Below are 27,972 nucleotides of genomic sequence, written 5' to 3' on the forward strand. Positions count from 1 at the left end.
TTGTGGTCCAGAGCTCAAGCACGCTGCACCTCCCCATTCCTCCTTTAATAAACATGGCTGAACTGAAAACGGACGGCGGATTTTAGGACTGCACCCGTCTGCTGCAGCACCAGCACAGGGCTCGCACACACTCACTCACACTGTTGATTCACACGAGAAGACTGAGCATGAGCTGAATGTTTACAGCGGGGAGCCAAAGTAGTGAAAGTTTGAGTGTGACAGCCGCTAACGAAGAGACTTGAGCGGGACGGACCAGCTCCAGCTGAGATACTACTGCATGCAAAGCGTAGACTAAATACTGCTTTTGCATTTATGGAAACTATGCGTGTCTACTGAAGAAACTCTGGATTTATTGCTCTGAAGTAAACCAAGACAGTCTGGCTTACATTTGAAAGAGTTTTAAGCTGCTTTTATATGGATTCACAGTTCACATTTTTGTTGTGTTGTCCCGTTTAAATGATGTTCTCCGGTAAACAAACGAAGCCGACTTTTAAGTCTTATCTTCCTCCACTTCAGGTGAGTGAGACATTAACATGCTAGCAGCTAAAACAAAGTCGTCATACTTGTTTATTAAACTATTCTGCACTTGTGTAAGTATGTTAAGGAAACTCTGTCACCTCATATGTTTGACATCTGGACGACTTTTAAGCCTTCACTGGGTTTGATAGTGGTATCCTTCGTAACTCTCAGCTGTGTCAGTGTTTACTGGGCCACAGCACTACATGTATGAAGATGGGGCAGGATTCCCTGCTTTAAGAACAATGTGCATTTACTTTTAACTTGTAACATATTTAGATCTTAATTTAACATGTGCAGGATGATGATGATGATTCATCAGCCAGTGTGTTATTAATAAAGTAAATTAATCTGACATGTACATCTAACTCATGGAAGTTTTGGATAATGACCTCAAGAATTGTAATTGTTACTTAAAAAAAAACATTACAGCACTAGAAACAACATGCTAACCCAAAGATTCTAATTTATCTTTTCATTTCAAAATAAAACAATAGTTTTTACTCCACAAATCTAAAAACATTTGTCAAATTCTTCATTAACAAATAGACAAAAAAAACTTTGATATTCAACACACAGATCACTATTTTTCAGACAAACATAATTAGATCAGTTAACTGTTTTGACGGGAACCTTTGTTTATATGAACAAATGCTGATATTCAGTACAAATGACAAAATGAAGAAGAGCGTAGCCACTCATTAAATGTGTTGAAATTAGATTCTGTGCCATGTGGTCAAGAGAAACATGTAAGTGTAAAGATCTAGGTCTTGCATACCTGCAACAGGTCAGGTGACTTTTAAGTGTTCTTAATGTTTCACACAGACTGACTTGAAGAAAAGTCCTATTCTGCCCATCAAGAAGCTAGAAGCAAAACTTCTACCAGGTAAGTGACTTTCAGAAACATTCACATTCACAGCTGGTTTCAGTGGCTACTCAGATAAGTTGGAGTTTAAATTGGGCAAATTCAGTTTTTTCAGGTTCGAGAAGATCGATTGGTTTTACTTGTGCGAGTTGTCACCATAAGATCAGCTGTAAGAAAAATAACATCTAACTGATGCAGTAAAAGTCACTCACTGTATTTCTTCCCCAAAATTAAAGCAGTTCACAGGTAAAGCAATTAAGAAGCGCATAGCCACTCATTAAATGTGTTGAAATTAGTTAATGTATTACACATAAGCAATTTTCACCACATTTTTTAAAATATAAATACAAGCTTTATAATATAAAAAGCTTTTGTGGCAGCAGCAGTATATTTTCTCCCTTTTAACATCCATTTAAATTCATGATATTTTCAACAATTTCTTAATCTTCAGAAGAGAATAGAATTGCGCTGACTCTCTCAGAGGAATTGAATCAAGCTGATGCTCTCCATGCGAACGCTTTCAGATGCCAAACTTCAAAGTTGCTCATGCTCCAAAGTTAATCATAAACTCTGGACCAAACCCTGACCTGACTGTAACATTTATAACAAGTTTTCTGAACCCGCTGAATCTGATCGAAGCTGGCTGGTATTTGTTCAGTTTCATCAACTCTAAGCTTACTTGTTCAACTAGCTAAGTGTAGCATTGCTAGACTATAATATAGTTACTAATTGCATTGTAGGATTGCTTTTGTAAATTATACATTTAATCATTTTAGATCAGAAAGCCTCTATTAAATGAAAACTAATGTAATTTTAACAATTTGGTGGTTCTTGTTTCCACCCCCCCCCCCCCCACCCTGCTGTTCAATCTGCCACATTTTGGTACATTATCAATCAACAGAAGGCTGCCTGTTAGTTTCCATAGCAATCAGTTGGCTTTTGCCCTTTTCTCTATTTTACCGTTGCACCACCAATCATCTTCAGCTATTGTGAGTTTTTTTTTTATTTGGCAGGAGAGAAGTGTTTGTGACAGCGAGAGAGAGAGAGAAACAGAAATGATGTAGTGGGCATCTTGAGTAATCAGTTGAAAATGATATTCACAGAGGTCCTTCCTGTATACAGAACAGTATCTTATCCGGCCTGTTTCCTGCACTTGTGCAGCCTCTGAATTTTTTATGCGTGGCCTTGCATAAAGAGCCTGTGATCTGCCATGGTTTGTTGTGTTTGGGTTTTGATGCCAGCTGAAGTGTTAACAGAAGGTCTACAATGCAGCTTCCTCTAGACGGCATTTTAATGCCACGCTTCCTGATTTGTGAATTGTAAATAGAACAAGTATGTGAGGTTAAGGTGATATTATTGAGATTCTTTGAAAAATCAGTGACTCTCTCTCATGTTGAATCTTCTGTGGAACGTTTAAAAAAAATAAAATGCACCGGTTGCTATTCTAGGGATTTGAGCTACTTCAAAAAATGATGCAAAGTCAACATAAATGTGTCATAAGAAGATGGACATTACGCCTTATTCTCTATATGCCATGTGTTCTAAATCCAATCAATAGCTTTGAGTGAGAAACAGACCAGAATTTAAGTTATTATTCACTCATAATCTTTTTCTTATAAGGTTAACATGAGAATAGCTGTGACCAGCATTATGAACCGTAACACTCCAATCGTGACTGAAACATCGAGGCTACTTCTACATTCATCTGGACATATTTACATATTATGATTCTTTTCATGTGTTTTTGACTTTTTTGAAGCTTTCTGAATTCTTCGTAATTGCATGGAAAAGAGTGAACAGTGCATGGTGTCTTCCATGGAAGAAGGTCATGTTGGTTTTGAACAACATGAGTGAGTAAAAAATGAAAGATTTTCCTAATTTTGGGTTAACGATCCCTTTAAAATAAGCTCTTGTGCAGAATGCAAAAATGTGTTGCTTCTATGGCAACATTGAGAAAATTTACCTTTTCATCTACATTTAATAATTTAGCAAGCGCTTACAGAGAGGACGATAGAAGCTATCAAATTAAGCTATTAAAAAAGTTTTTTTATAATTATTAAAGGAAAATAATAGAATGAAAGTGTTAGTATTCATTTGCATTTACATTTTTGAAAATGGCTAAAGACTTAGGTTGTGTTCGACAAGCCATTCCACCAGCTTGGTACAGTGAAGGTATAGGTCGGTGAAAGTAGTGTCTCTTTGCAGAAGGTAAGCTTCTGAAGAGTCTAAAGTAGTTGAGGTTCAGGAGAGCAGAGCTAGTGGTTGATCTGTAGGCAAACACCAGATAAATTGATAAAGCAACTTATTTCACTCATTTCCTCTGTTTATTTAACGCATTCAAAACTAGTTTCATGTTTGCTAAATCAAGAGGTTAGTCTTTTGCACGCTCAAGTTCGTTATTTCCAACACCGCACCGCATCGAGTTAAAACATTTCAACTTTTCAGAATGCCGCAAGCGCACCGCGGGTCATGTGACAAGAACTAACCAATCAGCTTAATCCTTTCCCGTAACAACGTTAAAAGCTCAGTCAAGATGAAAGGAACAGCTGATCATAGTTGTATATGGATTCCCATTTTGAAATAAATTTAGTAGCAGAGCTACTGCAAGCAATTTTTTGAGCTGCAAATCCATTTATCCTTTGCTGAAATTTCCGTGTCTTCAAGGAGAGAGCACGTCATGGTTGCTTAGCAAAGGCAGACGCCTCAGGGGCGCTTCTGCCCGAGCGCTTTGGAAAGAAGGAGAAAGCGGTGTGCCTAGCGTTTTCCACGCGTTTTTAGGCGCGATTTGTGAACGGCCCCTAAGACTTTCATTTGTGCAGATTCTCCAGTACAATGTTGTTTGCAAATGTTTAGTCGTAAAAGCTGATAACATTGCTTTTTAACAGTTAACATTTAAAGCTTTACAAACATGTTCTGTGATCAGTTTGTCGTTTACCAGTTCATAATTCAGTCGTGCAGCCTAATTATGACTGAATGAGAGAGGTAAATGTTTAAAGATATTTGAAATGCACTTTTTTTTCCTAAGTATTCACTGCTCTTTTTCACACAGCAGGTTTTTGGTGTGTGTCCAATTTTTTTTTCTGGACAACCTTCTGATGGATTTTACTTTAAATTGTGAGTTCCATTCAGGTTTCATGCCATTGGCACTTTTTTCGAAGGATTGTTTACAATTTCACAGCAAAAGCTATAAAGCTGTTTCCCAGTAAATAATAAAATACAATGCACTGCAATTTTATTCTGTTTTATCCTTATTCTTCATGAAAATATGTTCTGAAAGATTCCTTAATAAGCTTTGTTCGGGATGTTAAACTACTTTAGGAGCTCTAAGGACTGCCATGGTGAAAACATTATTTGAAATCTCCTTGTGAAATTTGCTAGATTATGGGTCAGTGTTTTGATTGCAGAAGAGTTCGACAAAGGATTACTAACACAATAAAACAACTCCAGGTATATTTTTGATGAGGATATGACAGTGCAAAATGGTTAAAATCTCTTAAAAATCTATGCTGAAGGATAAAGACCATTTATTAATAATATACTTGGGGAAAAAATGGGAAAAACTAAAATATAAGTACATAAACCGATTAATCGTAAAAATAATCGACAGATTAATCGATTATCAAAATAATCGTTAGTTGCAGCCCTAAATGCAACCAGACAGTTTCTCTGTTCCTCGAAGTGTTGGGAAACAAATAGAAAGGCGACTTAGTGCTGTGGTGTCTGGGGAAGGAATCTGTGTTTAGGAGTTCACTCCTTATAATTAAGCCACATAACATGGTCCTTCCCTTTTCCAAAATAGATGTGCTGTGCACTTTTTAGTTCCTCATCTGAAATTAAAACAAAACCTCACTTGTCACTGTATTTTGTGGACTGTGCTGATAGTAGGGTGTCACACGGTTTGGTGAAGTAATTGCAGAGGTTTGAATACTCTTGCTAGTGTACACCAATGTACATTAGAATATCAAAGTAAGGGTTCCCTTACAAGCTTCTTATTGCCTGTTGAAATATGGCTGTTTTTTTTCATAACCAGCACAAGTTGACTAAGCAGATGCTACCATTCAGATTCTGTAGAAGAAAAAAAAAACTTTTAAAGAGTAGTGTTACTGGTTGATCTATCTATAACTGTGGACACAAATATAACGCTTGCGGTCACATGAATTGTGTTGTCAGCTTGGCAGTATGTGACAGACATCTTTAAGATTTTGAGACCACAATATCACTTTTTTCAATATCAAAAAAGTTTTTATTTTTCACTCACTCTCATTTGTTGTATTACAATAAATAGCAGATTTAAAAAAAAAATTGTATATATCTAAAAAAAATCGTAGCAATTTCTGCATCACATTAAATGTACATTATTAAAAATAGATATTCAGGAATATTGGATTTTTATGTTTGCAGACATGTAAAGAAAATAGACATAAAGTTTGTCTTTGTCATACTCTGAGGTTGGGTTTAGTTGTGTCTGTGGTGACATTTTAGTAGAATGTATCCATTCAGACTGACCTCCTACTGACTGCTCCATTTAAATCTCTCCACCACTCCCTACTCTACAAAACATGGCCGTTGTCTCACGAATGGTGTTCTTTTACAAACCCATGCAGGTCTTGCAAAATTTCAAAATCCCTGGTAGCCCTTCGACCACTCTTCAGATTTTGGTAGACTGAGATGAATTTAACTAGCCCAAATATGAAAGAAAATGGCAAAGTAGTCAAAAAATAAATAATTAAATTCCAAAATAAAAATATCAAGGAATTCATTTTATTTCACTATTTACAGGGTATCTGCAGGATTAAAAAAAATCAATTTAAGGCTTTTTCAGAGCCTTTTTTAGAACTGCACAAATAAAATGAATATATGAGCGGGGTAGGGCAATGTCTATGATAACATTAAACAGCAAATTACATGATTTGCAGTTCAGATAAAGGTTTTCACAAAAACAAAAAACCTTATTAAATGATAAACATCACATTCCAGCATTTTAAGAAAAGGGATGAGTCAAATCAGCATATAAATTATTACATATATATTGTGTCTTCATTGTTTACATTTTTAGAAGGCACATTAGCTTCTTTCACATTTACAACACTGCATGTTTGCTGTATAAAATATTAGCTGATTTTCGCTGTGTTCTAAGCAAAAACAGGAGACGGGCTTATTGAAAAAGCAAACCACTGATCTGTAAAATTATTAGTGACGCAAATTATTTTTCTGCTAATAGCCGGGGCTTTTGAAACAACAGAATAGTGGTTATAGTGGTTTCCCCAGTAACGGCTGGACACAAAGCAGTGCTGTGCTCATAAGTGCTGCTTTATCGATGGGGAGTTGCAGCCTGGAGCAATGGACATGCCGAAAGGTGAATACCTACCCCGACACCTTGACAGACAGCTTTGCCGACCAATCATTGAGACCTTTCATCACGCCCATTGCTCCATCCTGCAATTATCCCTACTTTGCTTTATCAGGCTTTAAAGGAAAGATGAAATGAAAATGCCATCAACACTTTTCTGAAGACAGTCGTTTCCCTTCAGATATGCATTCATATAAAACACCCGCACTGTGTTTTGACTTTAAAACATGGAGCGCACAATTTTCTTCCATGAAATCACAGCCTTTGAAGTTTTATCATCACATTAAACTGTATTGCTATTCTTGTCTTTCTATCCCTAAATGGAAGAAATCTTGAAGTTATAATTAAGACTTTTCTTATATCAAATTTAAAGGTGCTGTATGTAAGTTTTTTAGTCTACTATAGCATAAAAATACCATATGTGCTAACACACTTGTTTATCTGAAAAATAATGCTACAGTCAGTAATTCTCCTTTGAAAATGTGCGTTCCGGACCGGAATGTCAGTCTCTGTTTTGGTTTGTGAAACCCACCCACTGCCAGTTTACCCAATTGTATTCCAGCACCCCGGGTTGCCAGTTGACGGAAAACAAAGCGTATTTCATTTCATTAATTGTCAAGTGCATTCGTTCCTGTTGGTGTTGTCAATCTGGCAACCTGAGGAGTCTGAGGAGGAGGGGCTTGGTATAAAAAATCCCCCTCCAATATTTTGAATTTGGACTGCAATACCTAGTTCAACCACTCGCTGTCAATCCTACATACAGCACCTTCAAGACTTTTAAGGCCTTAAATTTGAAACCACTACATTGAAGACTTTTAAGGACCTGCAGGAACCCTCTATTAAAGATAGCCCGTCAGGCAGGGGGATGATATGTTTTGGTAGCCTGACTGGAAGACACAATAGCCCCGGGATGTTGGGCTAGCGATTTTGCGAGTCCTACCACGCACACATTCTCTCTCTCTCTCTCTCTCTCTCTCTCTCTCTCTCTCTCTCTCTCTCTGTTGCTCCGATCCATTTACGTGTAACTTTTGCAGCACAATGCAGCGAGAGAATTCCTGTGCCAAACTCGATCCGTCCTTAAGAGCACCCTGTCCTATGACGTTTTCATCATCATCTTTTCTCTCTGCCTTAGTCATAGACATCATTTTACTCTTTAACTCTGCTCTATTCTTGTTCGAATTCAAAGAAAAAACACAACCCAAAGTGTACTGATGAAATATACTAGCTGCAAAATCACCCATTTTCAAACAGGATGTAAACACAGGAAGCCTGATCACATGATCATACCTAAATATTTAATGCTGTTATTTTTAGGTGCAGACTGCCTTTAACGTAGGTCTTAGGTCATTTAATCAGGTTTGATGTCAAGTGTGTATTATTAATGGCATGGCTATGATGTGTACTCGTGTCACGTGTTGGCATTTCTGAAATGTCAAACCATCGACATCATGTTTTTGAAAGAGGTCTCTTATGCTCACTTAGACTGCAACTATTTGATTAAAAATACAGTACTAATAATACAAATAATAAAAATATTGTGAAATATTGTCCCAGTTTAAAATATCAGTTTTTTTATCTGAATACATTTTAAAATGTAATTTATTCAGGCTTTAGTGTCACATGATCCTTCAGAAATCTTGTTAATATGCTGATTTGATGCTCAAGAAACATTTCATTATTATCAGTGTTGACAACAGTGGTACTGGTTAAATATATATATATGTGAATATACAGTACAGACCAAAAGTTTGGACACACCTTCTCATTCAAAAAGTTTTCTTTATTTTCATGACTATGAAAATTGTAGATTCACACTGAAGGCATCAAAACTATGAATTAACACATGTGGAATTATATATGGAATTATATACATAACAAAAAAGTGTGAAACAACTGAAAATATGTCATATTCTAGGTTCATCAAAGTAGCCACCTTTTGCTTTGATTACTGCTTTGCACACTCTTGGCTTTCTCTTGATGAGCTTCAGGAGGTAGTCACCTGAAATGGTCTTCCAACAGTCTTGAAGGAGTTCCCCGAGAGATGCTTAGCACTTGTTGGCCCTTTTGCCTTCTGTCTGCGGTCCAGCTCACCCCTAAACCATCTCGATTGGGTTCAGGTCCGGTGACTGTGGAGGCCAGGTCATCTGGCGCAGCACCCCATCACTCTCCTTCTTGGTCAAATAGCCCTTGATGCCTTCAGTGTGACTCTACAATTTTCATAGTCATGAAAATAAAGAAAACTCTTTGAATGAGAAGGTGTGTCCAAACTTTTGGTCTGTACTGTATGTGTGCGTGTGCGTGTGTGTGTGTGTGTGTATATATGTGTATATATATATATATGTGTATATACAGTATATGTGTGTGTATATATATATATATATATATATATATATATATATATATATATATATATATATATATATATATATATATATTATTAAGCCTTGATTGTTTGATAAATAGAAAGTTCAAAAGAAGTAAATTTATTTAAAATAGAAATGTTTTGAATAACAGACGTCTTTACTGTCAGTTTTGATGAAAAATGCAACCTTGTTGAATAAATGTATTCATTTCTTTAAAAAAAAAAAGAAAAGAATTTGATTAGTAATGTATGCGATAAAGACACAATATAAAGTATTGTGCAATGAGATGTGATACCATTCTCTTTTATAAACTGATCTTCACTGGCTGTTTATTGTTTAACCACCGAACAAGTGTTTCAATGTGACCTTGTTTGGCTGTATTCATAGTGCATCTGCATTTCCTTCTCATCTGCAGTCTGGACTAGGGATGGGAACCGTTTTGTTCTTTGAAAAGAACCAGAACCAGAGGTTTATGATGTCACAGTTGTCCATGTTTAAAGACGGTGCACAGCACAAACCAGTGAATGCATGTTTCGATGTGAAGTAAACTTCAACAGATTTCCCCTGCTCAGGGAGTAGGGAGCAATGAACAATTGGAACACAGTTCATGCACAGAGTTCATTTCTAACGAGCTGATTATCTGAATCAGGTGTGTTAACAAGGAGAAATGTGCAAAATATGCAGAGGAGTCGGGCGCAAGGACTGGAATTGAGAACTGCTGCCGTAAAGGATGTCACGAACCGAATAACAGACATGCTTCCCTGTCTCTTTAATCACTGAGCACATTGATTCCAATGACGCGCATTCCACAGACTCATTGCGCTGTCCCGTCTTTAATTGCCGAACACATTGTTTCCCACGACTGTATGTGCACTCGTGCCTTTGATAACTGTGATAACTGTGCACATCGTTTTGTCTGACTGTACATCTAACAGCAGCGCGCTGCACCTGCCACCACTAAATTGCATTATATTTGTCCCATATTGTCATTTAATATACATACTGGCTTCAACTTGGACCACTAAATAAATACACTGCTATTGTTATGCAAGAATGAGGGTTAGATTATTTAGTGTACAGGTCATTTCAAGAGTGATAAACAAAGTGATAGAAAATATTTATTTTAATGCATTTTAAATGTTTAAAAATGTGGAAACCACTCATTGCATCACACCATCTCCTGACTGCATTATTATTTGTAAAATAGGGACTTTATGGGGAGTGTGAACCGTTATATTTCATTAATTAAGGGAAATTAACAAGTGTCTCAGCCCTCAAGGGACTATTTGGCCAACAAGCTTATTCCTGCTTGAAAAGCAAAACGTTATTGATAGTGTAAAAAACATCAACTTAAACACATGCTGATGGATGGACTAGCAACTCAACATTACTTACTACCTTCCAGCAACGCTACATTCAGTGAAGGTAAAATAGTAAAAATCATAGTTCATTTAAATGAAACCAGGAGCTGAACCAGAAAATTTCTAAAAATACCCCACCCTACTTATGAAGATCTTTACACTGTAATAAGGGAAGTCGTGGCCTAATGGTTAGCGACTCGGACTTGGAATCGAAAGGTTGTGAGTTTGAGTCTCGGGCCAGCAGGAATTGTGGGTGGGGGGAGTGCATGTACATTTCTCTCTTCACCTTCAATACCACGACTTAGGTGCCCTTGAGCAAGGCATCGAACCCCCAACTGGGGGTATATATGTTATATGTTGCATTTTGACATTGCCAACTTTTAAATTAAGTTGACAGTAAGTAATAAACAGTATTGAGCATTGAGTAGTTGAGTATTGTGCATTTTTCCTTACCACTATTTCTTAATAATTGTTTAATGATTTTAATGGAACCAGAATCAGAACCGGAACCGTTAGGTGGAACCGGAACCGGAATTGGAACCAGAAAATTTCTAACGATTCCCAACCCTAGTCTGGATGGATCTTCTGCTGTGTACTGGTAGATCAGAGAGGATGAGCTGCTGGTTAATCCCTGTAGAGCAGTGGGTGATCAGACACACACTGATACTAGTCATGGCCATTTACAGGCCAGGCTGCTTGTAGAGCGGAAGAGGAAGTTGTTTGAAATATGCGAGTGGTTGTGTGCCTGTGTGAATATGTGAGAAGATGGGTAATAAAGATTGTGGGTCTTGTGGTGTCAAATATGTTCAACTGATGACACAAGTAAATGAAAGCATTATCAGATTAACCAAAATATTTAAGAGATAAATATGCAAGTAGTTGATGATGTTCAGAATCTTTGTAAAACTGCTGAACTTCGTAAAACTCCAGAACTCTGTGGGCTCAGATTCCAAGCAGGTGTAGTCATAGGTTAATTGTTTTTGTTTGAAAATCAGCTGGCTGACCTACTGTTTTAGTGGCTTGGCATGTAGTGAAGTGTTCACCAGAAACGTGCCTGAGTTGCAAATGCTCTCGCAGGTCCCAACCTCCATCTTAGCTAGCCTGCACCCTGCCCTACAGTAACCCCTGAAACAGGCCCAGCTGTGAGACAAACATTCACACACCGAGTGCTCACAGCTGGAGTTTCTTCTCACTCACTCTTCCTCTCACAACTTGATTATTCTTCTCCAATATACACAAATCTCTGGTAATTTTTTGCCTATTTATGTCTCTTGATGATCTTTAGAGCTAGAGAGGAAGTGCTATGTTTAGGATGAAGCAGAATATGGGTGTCTTTTTTTCCATGTATGTGTCTTTAGTTGCTCAGCTTATCAACTAGAATGCTGGTATTAGTGAGTATTATTAATGCAAACACAATGTTTTTGTGACTGTCCAAAAACCTGATGTTTCTGTATTCTGAAAGCCTGGGTTTCTTCCTGGTACAACTGACTTTGATGAACTTGTGCTCTTTTCCTGTTTGTGTAACCGTTCAGGATTCTCAGCATGCGTATGCACACTCTGTACGTGGTGAAAGTTTATGTGACTCAGCACAACAGGTCATTTCTTTTAATAGGGCATCGTTTTCTTCCAACATGAAAGGAGAGTCATAAGAGAGGGGTTTCCCTGGAAAGCCATTCGGAAGAGGGTCAAGTTTGTGTTACCCAAGTGGTCAGCAATCCAGAAGTTGAAACTGAAATAAGAAACTGCTGCTGTATTGTGGAGGATTACAGCTTGTTTGTTTGGCAAAAAAAAAAAGAAAAGTTTTTCTCCTGTCTATTGCATGGAAATATATCACAGTAGTGTCATTTATTTCGGTTTAGCTCTTAAACATTTGATGGTGTTAGCAGAGAAGAATATGGACACACACTAGAGTGGAGTATAGAACAAAAAAACAATACTTGTCAAACAAGTACCAAGCGTTCCTTTTAATGTATGTTTTTAATATTTAAATTGAGTTCAAATTTGAGCTAATCATCCATTGCTCAGCTTCCTCTAAATTTCACTTCCTTATTCCCTCTTTACAGGTGAAATAATTGTGAACGAGGCTAACTTTGTAAGGAAGTGCATCGGTGCAGAAAGCTGTCAGGATGACCTCTGGGGGAAACTTGTGTGTACTAACTTCAAAGTTTCCTTCATTTCCCATAATTCCTTGCCACGAAAGGTAAGCACAGACTTATCCGAGAGTCAGTACTTTGACTTGATTTGACTGCGACAATAAGCAGTAATTATGGCACAGAATATTATTAAACACAAAACAAATTTTTTATGTTCTCACAACTTTAAAAAAAGATAAATATAAAGCAAATTGAAAGTTTAAAGAAAAAAATGTTTTGTTAAGTTTTTAAAAACTCTATCCGAGTCATTTGAAGAATTGCTTCTTGTCAATTCTTGTCAAGCTCACATGTTAAGTCAAGTTAAACATGTTAATAATCTCCCTCAGTCGACCAGTGATCAGCTGATTTACAAGGAAAAGAAGGTACATTATTACAGTCCTTAATTACAGGTCACCCATCACACTGGTTCACACACTGGCTAGCTGTAGCTCATGAGGTTCTCTTTACTAGATAACATCTACAAACAGACTGAAAGCAAATCAATGAATGAATCCTTGTCTGTTTCATTATTTTACAGAGATTCCAGTGCACCCACCGCCTCTTGGGCGAGCATGATATCCCGCTGGCTTGCGTGGAGCAGGTAGTAACAGGTAATTCAACAGCACACTCGTAAAACATTGCAAAATCACGTTCTTTGGTGGAAGTGGAGTGGGGTGATGGATTCGCGATTGGTGGGCCCTTGTTACTCTGTTCCACTATTACCCCCTGTCCGGCGCCCCTGGTTTTAATTAAAAGAGAGGATTTCATCCGTATTTTTTTTTTGTTTTATTTTTTTTAAGCTATGGTCCACATTTTCATTAATTCAGAAATTTTCCATAGATGCCTTAGCTATATGAGATGAATGCCTGGGGCTCCTCAGAACCCAATTTGAGAAACACTGCTTCATGATACTCCAGTCGTGCTTTTATGCTTTCAATAGCCTAAATGAAAATGTTTTGGGGCGTCTCACTGGTCAGACCCGATGTAGACTTATATAGAATGTCTATTTGTGTGTCTCTGTCTTTCTCTTGTCTGCCCTTCTTCCAGAGTCATTGGTTTCCTTCTTTTCTAACTCTGTTTGTTTTCCATCTCTCTTTCTACTGTACTTTAGTGCTCAGTTTTATTCTCTATTTCTGTGTCTGTTCCCCTTTTTCCTTTTCATAAGCTTCTACAGCATTTATGTTAACAAAAAGAGTCATGTGTGCTAGATGACTGACTGTAACCCTGTTTGCTTGGACACGCGTGATGTGATGTGATGTGATGTGGACAAATGCAACGCTGTAGCAGAGCTGCAGAACCTGTTTGGGTGGCTGCTTTTAGCATAGCTGTAGATGAGCTCATCCAGCCAGACTGCTGCCTGAGCCTGGCCACGATTAATCTTGTTTGTGTTAGATCCTTGCACTCCCCGCATTGCTGACTTAGCCCCCCAAGTGTGGAATTGCTGTGCTAAACAGATGAAGCCTGCTTTTCCCCCTTTCTTTACTCTGTCTTTCTGTGTGGCTTTAACAAAGGACCTTTATAAGAGATTCCGGCTTAGGAAAAAAACCACTGCATGCTCTTTGAGGATTCAGTCTGTAAGTGAGGCACACAGAGTGACCCCTGGAGTCTGGGATAGTGCCCTTGGAGGCTATCTATGCTATATTAATTACAGGACTGAAAGCTCCAGCATATATGCTCATATTTCTTTCTTCAATTGGGCCTTCAGTAGGTTTAGTCACAAGTTTACATCAGTTAATATGCAAATACAATGAAAAAAAAAAAAATATTAATTTATTGTTCTTGTGTAGTAATGTTGGTAATGTAGTAATCTGATATGTAAAAGGTGATTGTGATTTAATATATGATTTACAGTAGGCTTTTTACACTACATGTATAAATGGCATGACTGTGAATGTGATATTGCTGTAAACTAGTTCTGCTAATGTGAAGTTGATATCTAGTGAGCATTTCCTCTCTCAGCCCATTAGTGGATGTACTTCCTTGAGTAGAGGAACTCATTCTGTGGTAAAGATAAAGTGTCATGTTCTTCAGAACTCCAAATGTAAAAAATGAAACAAGTTGTTTTAATTGGCACTTCTGTATTCCTTGTTTATTACCTCAGAGAAAGAGAACTTACTTCAGTTTGTTATTGTATTTATTACTTTAAACCTAGTCATGATTTCTTGTGCCTTCAGACTGTTTGACTGAATATTATGTAATACATATTGCTCATGATACAGATAATACAGTACTCCCTCGCTCACTAGCACGTGTAGAATCCATTAGTGACATTAGTAAACTTGGTGGTAAGCAAATTCTATGATACATAACACTGTAGTGTTCATGCAAGTCTGTCTCTTGCCACATCCCAATCCCAATTCTCCCCATCATTACATGTACTCTTATCTACTTTCATTATCTGTAATGCGTACAAAACCCAAATAACACTTTTTTTAAATGTTTTTTTTAAATAGTGAATGATCTTAAGGGGAAGCAGAAGATTTTAGGTTCCAATCAGAAGTTGAAATTTAACCCTACTGAGCTTATCCTCTACTGCAAAGACTTCCGCATCATCAGATTCCGCTTTGATGAAGCCGGACCCGAGAGTGCTAAAAAGGTACAAAACAAACACACACACACACACAAAATAATTAAACTTACAGCCTCTTGCACTCAAACACACTCGCACATGTTCACACACCTCTGCGTTCCAGGTGCTGTTGGATTAGTCTGAGACAGGATTAAGGGTTTATGGGTTTGGCTGTGGCCCCCTGCTGAAATCTGGGTGTTTTTTTTTCCTGAAGTAAAATTGTAAACAAGTATAAGAAATTCCGGACCCACTTTATATTAAGTGGCCTTAACTACTATATACTTACATTTTAATTAATAATTTAGTACAATGTACTTATTGTGTACATACATGTTTTTACATTGTACTTATATTTAAAAAAAAAAAAACTACATGTAATTACATCTGTATTTAATTTCTGTAATTACATTTATAATTACACTGTTGACCCATACTTTACACCTTAACCCACCCTTAAACTTACCCATACCTCCAACCGTCTCCCTAACCTTACCCCTATCCCACCTCAATAGCAGCAAAAGTGTTTTACAATACAACATGAACACAATAAGTACGTTGTACTTATTTTTTTATGTAAGTACATAGTAGTTAAGGCCACCTAATATAAAGTGGGACCGAAATTCCTACATGTTAATGGTTCCCATCCTGGAATGAAGTGGAATTACGAGTTGTATTAATTTCGGTCTGTGGTCAGTCTTTTGGTGTAAGCGGTTTTATGCGAATTAATTTAATTTAGTTTTGACAGTAACCTACTTAAGCAAGAAAACCTTTCCTAGAACTCTAGGCCTGTGGTGTTTCAGGAAGTCTCTTCTCTCATTGCTTCCTCTTTCCAACTGAGAGGTTGTAGGATGAGTGGATTATAGTTTGTCTTTTTACCTAGACAGCATTGCTTTCATCCACCTTCTCCGTCTGGTGGACACTGATCCCACTGCAGACCTGTAATGACGAGTCCGATTCATCTCTTCCTGCTATACCCCCTCATAGATGAGACACAAACCAGTGACGTCTGGTAGATTCTTACTCAAAGATCCTTTAGATTCAAATGTGTAATTACTCTGTAATATCCATATGGGTGAGTTGTTTACTTTGTAATTAGTCCATACAGTCTGGCAATATTCAGTCGACAGTGTAATCAGCCATTCACAATGGAGGAACTGGTTCCTCTCACATTGAACAACGTTCAATGTGAGACCTCAACCTCAAACTGTTTGTACAGTCATGGCCAAAAGTTTTGAGAACTACATAAATATTAGTTTTCAAAATGTTTGCTGCTAAACTGACATAATCAGTTTATCTTAAAAAACAGCCTGACATAATGATCTCCAGCCTTGTGCTCGTCAACATTCTCACCTAAGTTAACAAGACGATTACTGAAATGATCTCAGCAGGTCCTTTAATGACAGCAATGAAATGCAGTGGAAAGGTTTTTTTGGGATTAAGTTAATTTTCATGGCAAAGAAGGACTATGCAATTCATCTGATCACTCTTCATAACATTCTGGAGTATATGCAAATTGCTATTATAAAAACTTAAGCAGCAACTTTTCCAATTTCCAATATTTATGTAATTCTCAAAACTTTTGGCCACGACTGTATATTTTGTAATATTATTATTAGTATTTTTTTAATTTGATTATTTTCATACTGTCCCATCTGATTTTTCGATTTCATAATTTAATAATTCTTTGACAGAAAAGATAATCAGATGTTCTAAAAGAAGTTTTATGTTCTAAAATTTCCCTTAATATCTAATGTTAGTTATATATTTTTATTTTTGCTTTTCCCCAATGGTGGACTTAAAAGACCAAAAAAATGCACTGCAGGGAAGCATATCGGAGTGTGGCTCTCTGCCTCATAAAATAAAGCTTGTTCTGTTGAGGAATGTTTCTCCCTCCCGTTATACATCTGCTCCATAAAGCAGATAAAAAGAGCTCTTTATACAAGCTGATCTGATCATACCATAAACTCTGAGCTCTGTGACTCACACCAGTCTACAAACCCATCCTGTTGCTTCACAACAGCTGCTGTTGCCTGGCAACGTGGAACTTTGTGTAAAATGAACATTCCACATTGTGCCCCTGTCAGAAGAGGAGAGCGGCCTCCTGTTCGTCAGTCCTGCAGTATAACGAGCCCTGATTGGCCATTCCTATAGCATGACTCAGAGCTAAATGAATGGTTTCCACAGCATCTTTGGAATGATTGTTAGTCATCATTTATTAGTCACTAGAATCTCAAAGGCTGCACTTAGAGCTGTTTATGTTTTTGGAAGCGGAAAAGGGAGTTTTCCTTTCAGTAATTGGAAAAAGACTGAAGGAAGTCGAGCTTTTCACCTGCAGTTACCCACCAAATACAAGGCCAAAACTCCAAGGGGAGTAACTAGAGGTATAGAAGGAGTGAAGTAAATGGGGAGGAAGAAAAAAGAGGTGCCAGAGTTCAGCTCTAAACTGTCTGCCAGCTCCCGAGAATGTGTGAAGGAAGGGGGAGAATGGGGCAAGAAAAGCACCACAAAAAACAAGAGAAACAAAAAGCCCTTTGAGCACGGCTCTCACTTTCTGAGCACTTCGCAAACACGCGCATTTACCCTGAAGTTCCGTTCCAGAGCTTCTCTGATGCTTTTGTTCCTCAGTGCCAGTGAATGCTAAACTATGGGGCTTACGTGAAGGGCAAGTAGAGTGCATTTCCTTGGACAGCCGTAGCAACACGTACTGCTTATTCATATTCTGGTGCTAGCATTATGGAGGAGCCTAAGATGCGAGCAGTCTTCTAGGCATCTCAGCTCTGATTGGATTAAAATGAAAGTAAATGTCAAATATTGTATATGGATTGTGAAAGAGAGACTCCTTCAATGTGTTTTGGATTCTAATGTTTCATTTCCTGTAGGCTAGGCTAATTACTGAGTGGAATTAATCCAGAGACACTTGGAAAAAAGAAATGGAACAAATACAACAACTGATAAATTCATAATATCCAGTTGGAAATTACAGAGCTTCTTTTCAATTCACATTCCTAATGTGCCAATAGTCTATACAGTCATCACTGTTAATTCCCAGCACTTCTGTCCCTAGTCCAGCTTTTTCTTCTTTAGACTTTCCTACACCAGTCTTCGCAGAAACACTGCTGGCTTGTCCTTTTGCCAATACATTTTGTTTGAGAAGCACTAAATTTATGGGCCGTTCACTCAGAATGCGTTTTTGTGTTGAAATGCAGAGCAGTGGAATAAAAATAAATGCATCTTTTAACTTGGGTGCCATGACACTGTGTCACACAAGATGCTGCAAAATACACAGGCTCAATGGTCAAATACTTCTAATACATCTAGCACATTTTTATATAGAAAATAAACCATTTGTACAGTGGAATACAAAAACGGGTTCAGCGTGAACGAGTTTTCTGGCTTTCAATTCTTGTTTTTATACAAGGGATAGTTCATCCAAAAATGGAAATTTTGGCAAATCCATAAAACTATTGTTTTATAACAAAGATCTTTTTGTGTTTCGATGATGAAGTCTTATGGGTTTGGAAGAATTTAAATTTTGGGTGAACTACACCTTTAAAATGAAATTATATGAAAACATATAAGGGAGAGTAATTGATGACAGAATTATAATTTTTGGGTGAACTCTCCCTTTCTATCCAAAGTGGGACATCGGTCATCCTGAGTACATTTGTTTGTTTATTTGAAGACTCTGTGACATATGTAATATACAGCAAGAGGAATGTTGATAGTTTCGTAAAGGTGAAAATCCAGCCTAGCTTTGGCTCTGTGCACTGAGCTCTGTGTGTTGTTGAATATTACCATGCCTGTATCCAACACTTGTGCCAGAAAAAAGGTCTTCTGAAGGAATAAACGGAGGAACTAACAAACAGGTGTTGTAAGAAAGCAGATAACAGAAAGATTTCCAAACTTCACCATGTAGTTCTGAGGGTGGAGGATATCAACCAGCTCGGGACAAACCACCTTAGCAGTGTTTTGTGCCTATAATTTAAATAAAGCACTTCAGGTGGTGATTTCCAGTTCCCAGTGGCAGAAATATTAGAGATGTACATTTCTCATTTGAGGCTTAATTGGTCTGGAAACATTTTGTTAGTAAATGTCAACAGTTGTATTGTGAGACGAAAGGAGGAGGAATTTGTTGTAATGAAATTTCATTCCTGTTTTCTGAGGAAATTGCAATGAAACAGTGTCATGTGAATATATGTTTTGCTTTTACAGGTTTGCCTGGCCATCGCTCATTATTCCCACCCTGCTGACCCACAGCTACTCTTTGGCTTTGAATATGTCGGAAAGCGATACCATGGATCAACAGGTAAGAAAACACATGTGCTGCCGTGACTGCAAATGATTAGCACTGTTTCCAAAAGAGCTGCCAAACTGAGCTGAGCTGTCCATACATTCAGTTTCCCTGCAAGTCAGGACATGAGAAGACTTGCCACAAAATGTGCTCATGTTATGAATATGAATATTAAGATTTATATAGCTGCTATTATTGGGCTGTATTGTAATGTAGTTTTAGAGGTGACAGAATGGCAGAATGTAACGTGATCTTGATTAGAGGAGCTTGTAATGCAAACCTAATATATCCTGCCTTTTATTTATTTATATATATATATATATATATATATATATATATATATATATATATATATATATATATATAGCATCCCTGCACTGCTGCTTGAACATGTACACTTGTGGTTTGTTCAGGTGAGCGGGTAAATGGTGTTGACCCTGGCGGGGGGATGCAGACCCCCCTGTTCGACTGCTCCTCAGACTGGGACAGAGAGATCAAGCGTACTGGCGCCTCTGAATGGAGAGTGTGTACCATAAATCAAGGCTATTTCATCTCGCCCAGGTAAGTCTATAAATGTGAATTTACATGTAAATTGTGGTCTATTTTGCAAACAGCTTGTATTATAAGCACCTTAAAGGGTTAGTTCACCCAAAAATGAAAATTAGGCTGCATTTTACTCACCCCCTAGGCATCCTAGGTGTATATGACGTTGTACTTTCAGACGAATCCAGTCAGAGTTATATTATAAATTGTCTTTGATCTTTCAAGCTCTGTCATTGCACTCAGCGGGTGTTGCTTGCATCAATCCAAAAGACGTGAAATGAAAAGCAACTTTCCATTAAAAGAAAAGTGACTCAACGGCTCCAGGGGGTGGACAAAGGCCTCATGTAGCGAATTGATGCATTTTTTTGTAAGAAAAATGTCCATATTCAAAATGTAATAATCACTTGAATCTAGCTTGCGCTCACAGTTATAAACTGAAGCAGTTCCTGGTGAATGACGTATGAGGTCAGCTTTGCCCAGGAACTAGGGACTTTTGGATGGTACTCGGTTTGTTTCCACCGCAGGAACCAGGAACTAAATAAAGTTCCAGGTAAAAAAATTCCCCTCAGAAAGTCCCTGCTGGCGAGGTGGTATTTTTTCAAAGTTCCGGAACTTTCGGGGGCGGGACTTGGGTGCTATACCTGCTGATTGGTTGAGTTCACGCAGCATTGTGATTTCAACCACCATTTATTCAGATCATTTTCAAAATATTACTTTTATTGTCATGAAATGTAATTTTAAAAGTATTTCAGGCAAGAAAGTAGTTGTTTAAAACTCAACTCTGTGGTTTATTTATAAAGACGGCGCCTATTTAAAAATTAGTTTTGCTTATTTCGGAGACTGTGAGCTCCACGCGATCAGCGGGATCAGCTCAGTCCTCATGTATCCGCTGAGAGCAGCCTCTCCTCGGCTAGACATTCTGATATGTGCCGCTGGCTCTGATGTCTCTTTAGTGGTTAACGTTTCATTGAATAATAATAAATTGTATATATATATATATATATATATATATATATATATGTATATATATATAGCCTAGATTTCCCTGAACTAAGTACATTTCTGCTGTTATTATTATTTTTAAATGAAAACGAAAGGAGGCAGTGGTGTTTGATATCCTATTTCGTTTTATTGTAAATACACAATGAGGAAAAAGGCGAGCTGACTGATGTTATAGAGTACGCTGCTGTTTGCAGAATTACTGGATTTGTGTCGTCGCAGACATCACACTCCCGAGACGAATACGCGAAGTCCGAACTACCGAGGATGCAAGTCCAAAATTTCCGTGCTTTGTATTGAGAAACGCGCGCAGACCTACGTTACCAGACTATTTGCCTAATCTTCCTGGTAATTTAGACCGCGGTGGAAACACAGAAAGCAACAGTTCAGGGGGGAAAATAGTTCCTGGGGAAAAAAGTTCCTGGTACAATTGTTCTGGGTAATCTCGGTGGAAACGTGGCATTTGTTTCTTTTGATCCTGTAAACAAACATTGGTTTTCACTGGCGCATGTGCAATTCTGACCTCATGTGTCATGCTCCCGGAACTGCTTCTGTGTTGGCGCAAACTAGATTCAAGTGATTATTAGGTTTTGAATATGGATATTTTTCTTAAACCCATCGAGTTGCTACAGGAGGCCTTTGTTTACCCCCAGAGCCATGTGAGACTTGCCAGGTAATGCAAAATGATCCTTTGTTCATGGAAGGGCGGTTTTTATTTCACTTGCTTTAGACTGAAGCAATGCAACACCCACTCAGTGCAATGATAGAGCTTGAAAGATCAAAGACAATTTTTAATATAACTACGATTCGTCTGAAAGAAGAAAGTCATATTCACCTAGGATACCTCGGGGGTGAGTAAAACACAGCCTAATTTTCATTTTTGGGTGAAATAACCCTTTAAGCTGAAGATCATTGCTGCATGACGAATAAAAATCTTGAATCTTGTAACAAGTGAATGTGACAGAAACACAGGTATGAGTATGTACAATATTGTTAAGGTGACTTGAATGTTGGATCGTATGTTGTCCTTTCTGCAGTAATTGTCTGGAATGAAAGCACTGATCTCACTGATCCACACACAGTTCAGTATCAGGTCTTTGTGTTTATTATACTGACATAAAGACGCATCACATATTTGACTGTGCTTCACAGGGTCAAGAGCCATTTATGTGAAATTTAACTACTTTTTCTGTTGTTTGCAGTCTCCCAGAATTCTTTGTGGTTCCGGTATCTCTAGCAGATCAGGATCTGAAGCAATACGCCTGCTTCTTTTACTCCCAGCGTATCCCGGTGAGTGTCATTTACCTGGCTAGATAATTGGTTTTGGAGTGAGAGAGAAGGAAATCTACAAATCACTTTGACTACCCCAATCTGTTTTGCTCTTACTCAGAGAGAAAGTCACCAGTTAGTGTCTTCGTTAAAAACTTCGCAGAATGACAAACCTTATTTAAGGTTTTATTTAAACCCTAAAAGTCTTACTTGGTAGATTTATGTGCACTTAATAGTTGTGAGTCAACCATGTGTAGGCTCATATTAGACATTTGAATTGTATTTCTATGTGTGTGTGCTTTGGTTTGTAGTTATGGTGCTGGAATCACCCCAGTGGGAGCGCTCTGGTCCGCATGTCTAACATCAGTGACCCACAGCAGCAGAGGAAGGTGGAGCAGCGGTAAGAAAGAGAAAACTAAAGGCTGATTAAGAAATTAGGTTTGACCACCATTTTAAGCAGAAATTAAGCAATAGTCGTACTATTGTGAGAAAGTAGATCTCTTTTGGCTGATAATATACACTGAACAGCATGATTTGGGAAAAGTTATCAGAAGTTGTGATTGTGCCTGTCTGATCATCTCAGATCTTTTGGCAGATTGAGCTCAGTAGGGCTCTGATCTGCTCAGATTCAACAATACGGACAGAAAACAATGAATCCTCTGTGTTTCTGCAGGATTTCCAGTGCCATCACTAAGAGCCACCCCCTCCGCAGTGATGTCTTCAAGTCCGATTTGGACAAAAACCTCCCAAACATCCAGGATATTCAGGCTGCTTTGCTTAAACTGAGGCAGATTTGTGTTATAGGTAATCAATACCCTGTTGGAGAAAGGGATGATTGCGGTACACAAATAAGACTTTAACTGTAGGAAATCCTTACTAGGCTACACAGATTACGGTCCAAATTACTGGCATTACCATGTTTATTATTTCCATTTGATTCCTTTCCCACTTACTTGTAAGTAGAGTAATGGCTTCATTTATTTAGTCATATTTGTCTGCTGCACTTGGCGCTCCTGTAGAATCTACAGTGTGACAAAATAAGAGGAGGGAGTCTAGACGGTCACACAGGAGACCCATTTAAATAAATACCAGGTGGAAACGGCATTGGCTCTAATGTGTCTTTCTGCTTGCTTCTGTATTTATATGCATATGCAGATCCCTTCGAGGAGTCTGAAGAGAAGTGGCTGTCATCCTTAGAGAGCTCAAGATGGATGGAGTATGTCAGGTATGATTGAGAAACACTCACTAGTCACCAGTCATCATACTTGATCTCTCAGCTTGTGCCAGGAGGTCTTTTGTGCCAGAAATGTTGGCAACAAGGCATAGATTTCTGTTTGTCCATTCTCAGGTGTTTATTTAGGTCTCAACAATTCTGTCTGTAGATGTTGATGCTGTGCGGTATGAATTTTTTTTTTTTACAGAACATTTCTACGGCATGCAGTTGAGATAGTCTATATGCTGGAGAGCAGAAATGTGCCTGTCATACTTCTAGGTAAAATAAAAAGCCCTTCTACAGTTCTGATACAGATTTTTTATATTATATAATAGATATTAGATATTATATTATACTATATTATATTTATTATACAAGTGCAAACCAAAGAAACTAATTATCTGTGGTCATCAGCATGCCAAAAATGCAGTTATTAATAACCAGGTATATTATATATACCCCATACCCCCCACCCCCTTTAAGAAATGCTGGAAATTATTAAAATGCCTGAAGGAAGAGTACATTTTCAGCATATTTAAATTTTTGGGTAAAGAATTCCTTTAATTGTTCTGTTGTGTCTTATAGACAAATCTAACCTCAAATGTAATATATTGTAAATCTTATGTGAAGTGATAAATGATCCTCTTTATTCTATATGTGTGTGCACAGAGAACGAGGATCGGGACCTGAGTTGTGTGATTTCCTGTTTGGTGCAGCTGATGTGCGATCCTCACTGCAGGAGTCTGCATGGCTTCCAGGGACTGATCCAGAAGGAATGGGTAATGGCTGGGCATCGGTTCCTGGACCGCTGCAACCATCTGAAGAAGAATGACAAAGAGGAGGTAGGACATCATATATCCGTTGGATTCCAGGATCCGTACATGTGGCCCACTTCTTTCATATATGTAAAGATTTTTTTTCATTGCTCCTATTGTTTCTCTCTGCAGTCTCCTTTGTTCCTGCTGTTCCTGGACTGTGTGTGGCAGCTGTGGAATCAGTACCCAGCAGCCTTTGAGTTCACGGAGGTGTACCTGACAGTGCTGGGGGACAGTATGTGGGTTCCCATCTTCAGCACCTTCCTCTTCAACTGCCCCCGACAGAGAGCAGAGAACAGCAGGGTTAGATGCTTTAATTGAGTTAAACTAGTTAAATTAAATGTATATAATTATTAATATATATGTTTTGTATATAACATGTTATACTCTAGTGCAGGGATAGGCAACTTCGGTCCTGGAGGGCCACTGTCCTGCAGAGTTTAGCTCCAGTGTCTATAACACCATTATGATTGGGCACACTAAAGTAAGATTTCAGTGAAAAGAATATTGGGCGAGAACTTGAAGTCAGTTGGGGTAAAATTCTAGAACACCAAGCAGGACTGTACCCAAACAACACCGAACTACTGCAGCAAAGTGACAGCAAACCTCAGCATTTACCTTGAAGATCACATTTCCACCAAAAATTAGAATAGAAAACATCACAAAACCAACATCCATGAAAGAGCCACAGCTGCTAAAACTTTAATCCCAGACACCAGTGCTATAATGCACAAAAGATGGTGTCATGATCATAAAACCTGAACAGTTGGAGCACCAAGATGAATTTCAACATCTGCTCTGGCCAACTCAATCACATGATTGGAATATTATCAAACCACCGTGGGCAGTTTTAGGGAGATGAGTGAGAAGCAGATTCTCTCGTCTAACATCTCTGAAGCAACTGGCAAATATTTTGCTAGACGACATTCAGCTGGAGACTAATTAAAAGTTAATCTATTCTGAGAAGGTTGGAAGGTGTCTTAGAGGCATATAGTGCTTAAACACCCTAATAAATAAATATTGCATGTTATATTTAAAAAAAATTCTCCAATCCCTGTATAGCTGCTATCTTACAATGAATTTATGTTTAAGTGTAAGACGTCTGTTTTCTAATAGGTTATTGTAATATCATATCAAATCACTCTTTAAATTGACGTCTCCCTTTTTTTGTCTGTCTGCTTCTTTCCCGCTCCTCTCTTCAGGATTTTGCAAGCAGTAAGAGTATTCACCTGGGGCAGGACCAGGCTCTGCGCTTTCCTCCAGTGTGGGACTGGTCTCAACAGTTCAGTCTTAAAGACCAGACTCTTTTTAATAATCCCCTGTATGTGGGCAAGATCGCCACCTGTGTGCAGAACGGCACAGTGAAGACATTCACACACAGACGCAGCAAGGTGAGCTCTCCATCTCTGCTTGTCAGTGTGCTGTTAACTTTGTTATCTCTTAAGTCATTTCAGTCAACAGCAAACGATATTGGTTTTTAAAAGATTGAGGAATAGAATATATTTTTTTGCTACTCCCTCAGAAAAACTACAGTTCCCCGCTGCGGGGTCTGCCCTCAGCTTTGCGAAATGGATCACTTGGACCAAACGACACGCTGGCGCGCCGGAACTCCCTCGTGCTGCGTCTCCGTTCGGATTTGTCTCCGGTGCGGGAGCAGCAGGAGACCCCATCGGAGCGCTTCATCCGGGACTTCTTCTCTCATCCTGTCGACCTACAGGGCCTGCTGCTCCCCCAGCTCCTCCCATCTCACCTCTCTGTCTGGAAGCTCTACTTCCTGCGCTGGGTTCCCGAGGCTCAGATTCCTCAGGGCGGCCCCATCACCGCCTTCCACAAGCTCTCAGTGCTCACAGATGAGATTGAAATGCTCCAGAGCCAGCTGAGGCAGTACAAAGGAGCAGGAAGTACCCCTAGAAACCTGCAGGCGGAGCACAGCAAAATGTACTTTAAGGTGACTTCGACCTGTCACCAGACCCCTTCTCCTCCAGAGTACCTCAGCTCCTCGTTTCCTTTCTCTCCTGTTGGTAACCTGTGTCGCCCTGGCATCCTGGGGACTCCTCTTAGCAAGTTCCTCAACGGAGCCAAGATCTGGCTCTCTACAGAAACACTGGCTAATGAGACGTTTTGAGGGCAGACTGCTGGGATAGGACTGTGAGGTCAGACAAACAGGAAGATCCTCTCATTTTGAATGTGCAGGCTTGAGGTACTGACAGTTACCTGGACATTTTTACAGTCTGTTGAGAGTTGTCAGTCAGTGAAATTTTTCTTTTTTTTTTTGCACAATATTAAATATTAAGCTCCAATCGCACATCATTCTGACTTAGGATTTGTTTGGATCTGTCGTACACTGCCTCTCCTGTGTTAAGATTTCTCAATTTGAGGCTTGAGGCATTAGTTGGAAAGGAAGTAGAACTGGTAATATTTCATATTAAGATTCAATTTGTTCTCATTAGTTAATGCATTAGGTATCTTGAACTAACAATGAACAGTTTTTCTTATCATTGTTTATTCATAATACCTTTACTAATTTATACAAATGAGTACAGTATATGTAGAATTTAAATTAACCAAGTTTAATAAACGCTGGTTATTGAAACCTAATGCATTAATTGATGTGACAGATTGATCATTAATATATAGTGTTTTTGTAGAACAATAAATTAAATCTATGGTATAAAATGTGCATATGTTTTAGCTTTTAATCCTGAAATTCATCGTTGGAGATTTCTTGAAACCTTCTGGTAAGGTCTAACTTTAGTTAGCTAGCTGCATTAAAATCAATAACCAAAATTGTGAAACTTGATATAGGAATTGACAGGGTTTATTGGTGTAAACCTGTATAGCAGGCAATAAGTGTGCACAGATGGGTGTATGTCGGGCTGGCTGGATTCCGGTCTTTCTAAAGCACAGCTTGGCTGTCTGAAGGTGACTGACCGCGCGCGGCTCAAGCCAGTCAGCCGGTTGATTTGGCTTGCAGTGCGGTCAGTGTCTCAAACAGCATCTGACTGTCAGAAAAGACATTTCCAATTTGTTGCTAATGCACCTGTGAACTTTAGAGTTATTTTACTAGTGTGACTGTAACGTTGGTTTGTCTTGGTTTGATGCGTAGTCTTTTTAATTATAGATTTTTATTATGGTTGGGGACTGTATTTTATTTTATATTTTCCAATTTATATTCCTTAACTACTTGTTCCTAGAACTGGTACTTATCCTTTTCTCCTGATACTCTTTAACAGGATGTTTACCAGTTTACCAGTAGTGCTGCAATGAGTATGAAAACTGTGTTTGTTCTAATGGCGTGGTTTGATTTGTCAAACAGCTCTGATATTTATTCAGTTATTCAAAGAAACCTAAACAGGGATATTGTACAGATCCTCTGTGCTTTGTTGTGGGCCCTCTTTGCAGTGTACCTGTTCCTTTTTCTGGTCATTAAAAAGCTACAAAATGCATCACAGGAGTTTCCCCTCTGATGTGTGAATGGAAGTACGCTGACTAATTCCAAAGCTTTGTGTGGCAGTTGTTTAGATATCCGTGGTTGCTCAGTTGTGTCTGTGTAGAGGATCAATGGCGGTTCTTAATCTTAGTTTTTGTTTGTGAGCTCAGGGGAGCCTTGTGAGGCAATATGCAAAATTTGGCTCTTTGAGATTTTCATGCAAATAAAAAGAATTGCCACCTTTGAATGGAGACCT

At 38.4% G+C, this 27,972-nt stretch overlaps 1 protein-coding gene across 2 annotated transcripts; it reads left to right on the forward strand.

Annotated features, from left to right (window-relative positions):
* LOC132105412 (myotubularin-related protein 10-like) lies at positions 1–27,963 on the forward strand. 2 transcript variants are annotated; one of them, XR_009423951.1, is made up of 17 exons: positions 1–516; positions 1,342–1,402; positions 12,519–12,655; positions 13,126–13,198; positions 15,041–15,183; positions 19,369–19,462; positions 19,861–20,008; positions 22,192–22,279; positions 22,570–22,658; positions 22,932–23,062; positions 23,414–23,483; positions 23,680–23,750; positions 24,141–24,313; positions 24,419–24,589; positions 25,489–25,677; positions 25,809–26,748; positions 26,905–27,963. XR_009423951.1 is itself a non-coding variant. In XM_059510495.1 (16 exons), exons 1-16 carry the CDS (start codon positions 457–459, stop codon positions 26,409–26,411), a joined length of 2,301 nt encoding a protein of 766 aa, XP_059366478.1. In that variant the 5' UTR covers positions 1–456; the 3' UTR covers positions 26,412–27,963. The 2 variants fall into 2 exon arrangements, 1 of the variants encoding a protein (XP_059366478.1); XM_059510495.1 differs by having other exon boundaries at positions 25,809–27,963.
* Positions 27,964–27,972: the final 9 nt, after the last annotated feature.

This window comes from Carassius carassius, chromosome 2, assembly GCF_963082965.1.
Source record: "Carassius carassius chromosome 2, fCarCar2.1, whole genome shotgun sequence".
NCBI classification, from domain to species: domain Eukaryota; kingdom Metazoa; phylum Chordata; class Actinopteri; order Cypriniformes; family Cyprinidae; genus Carassius; species Carassius carassius.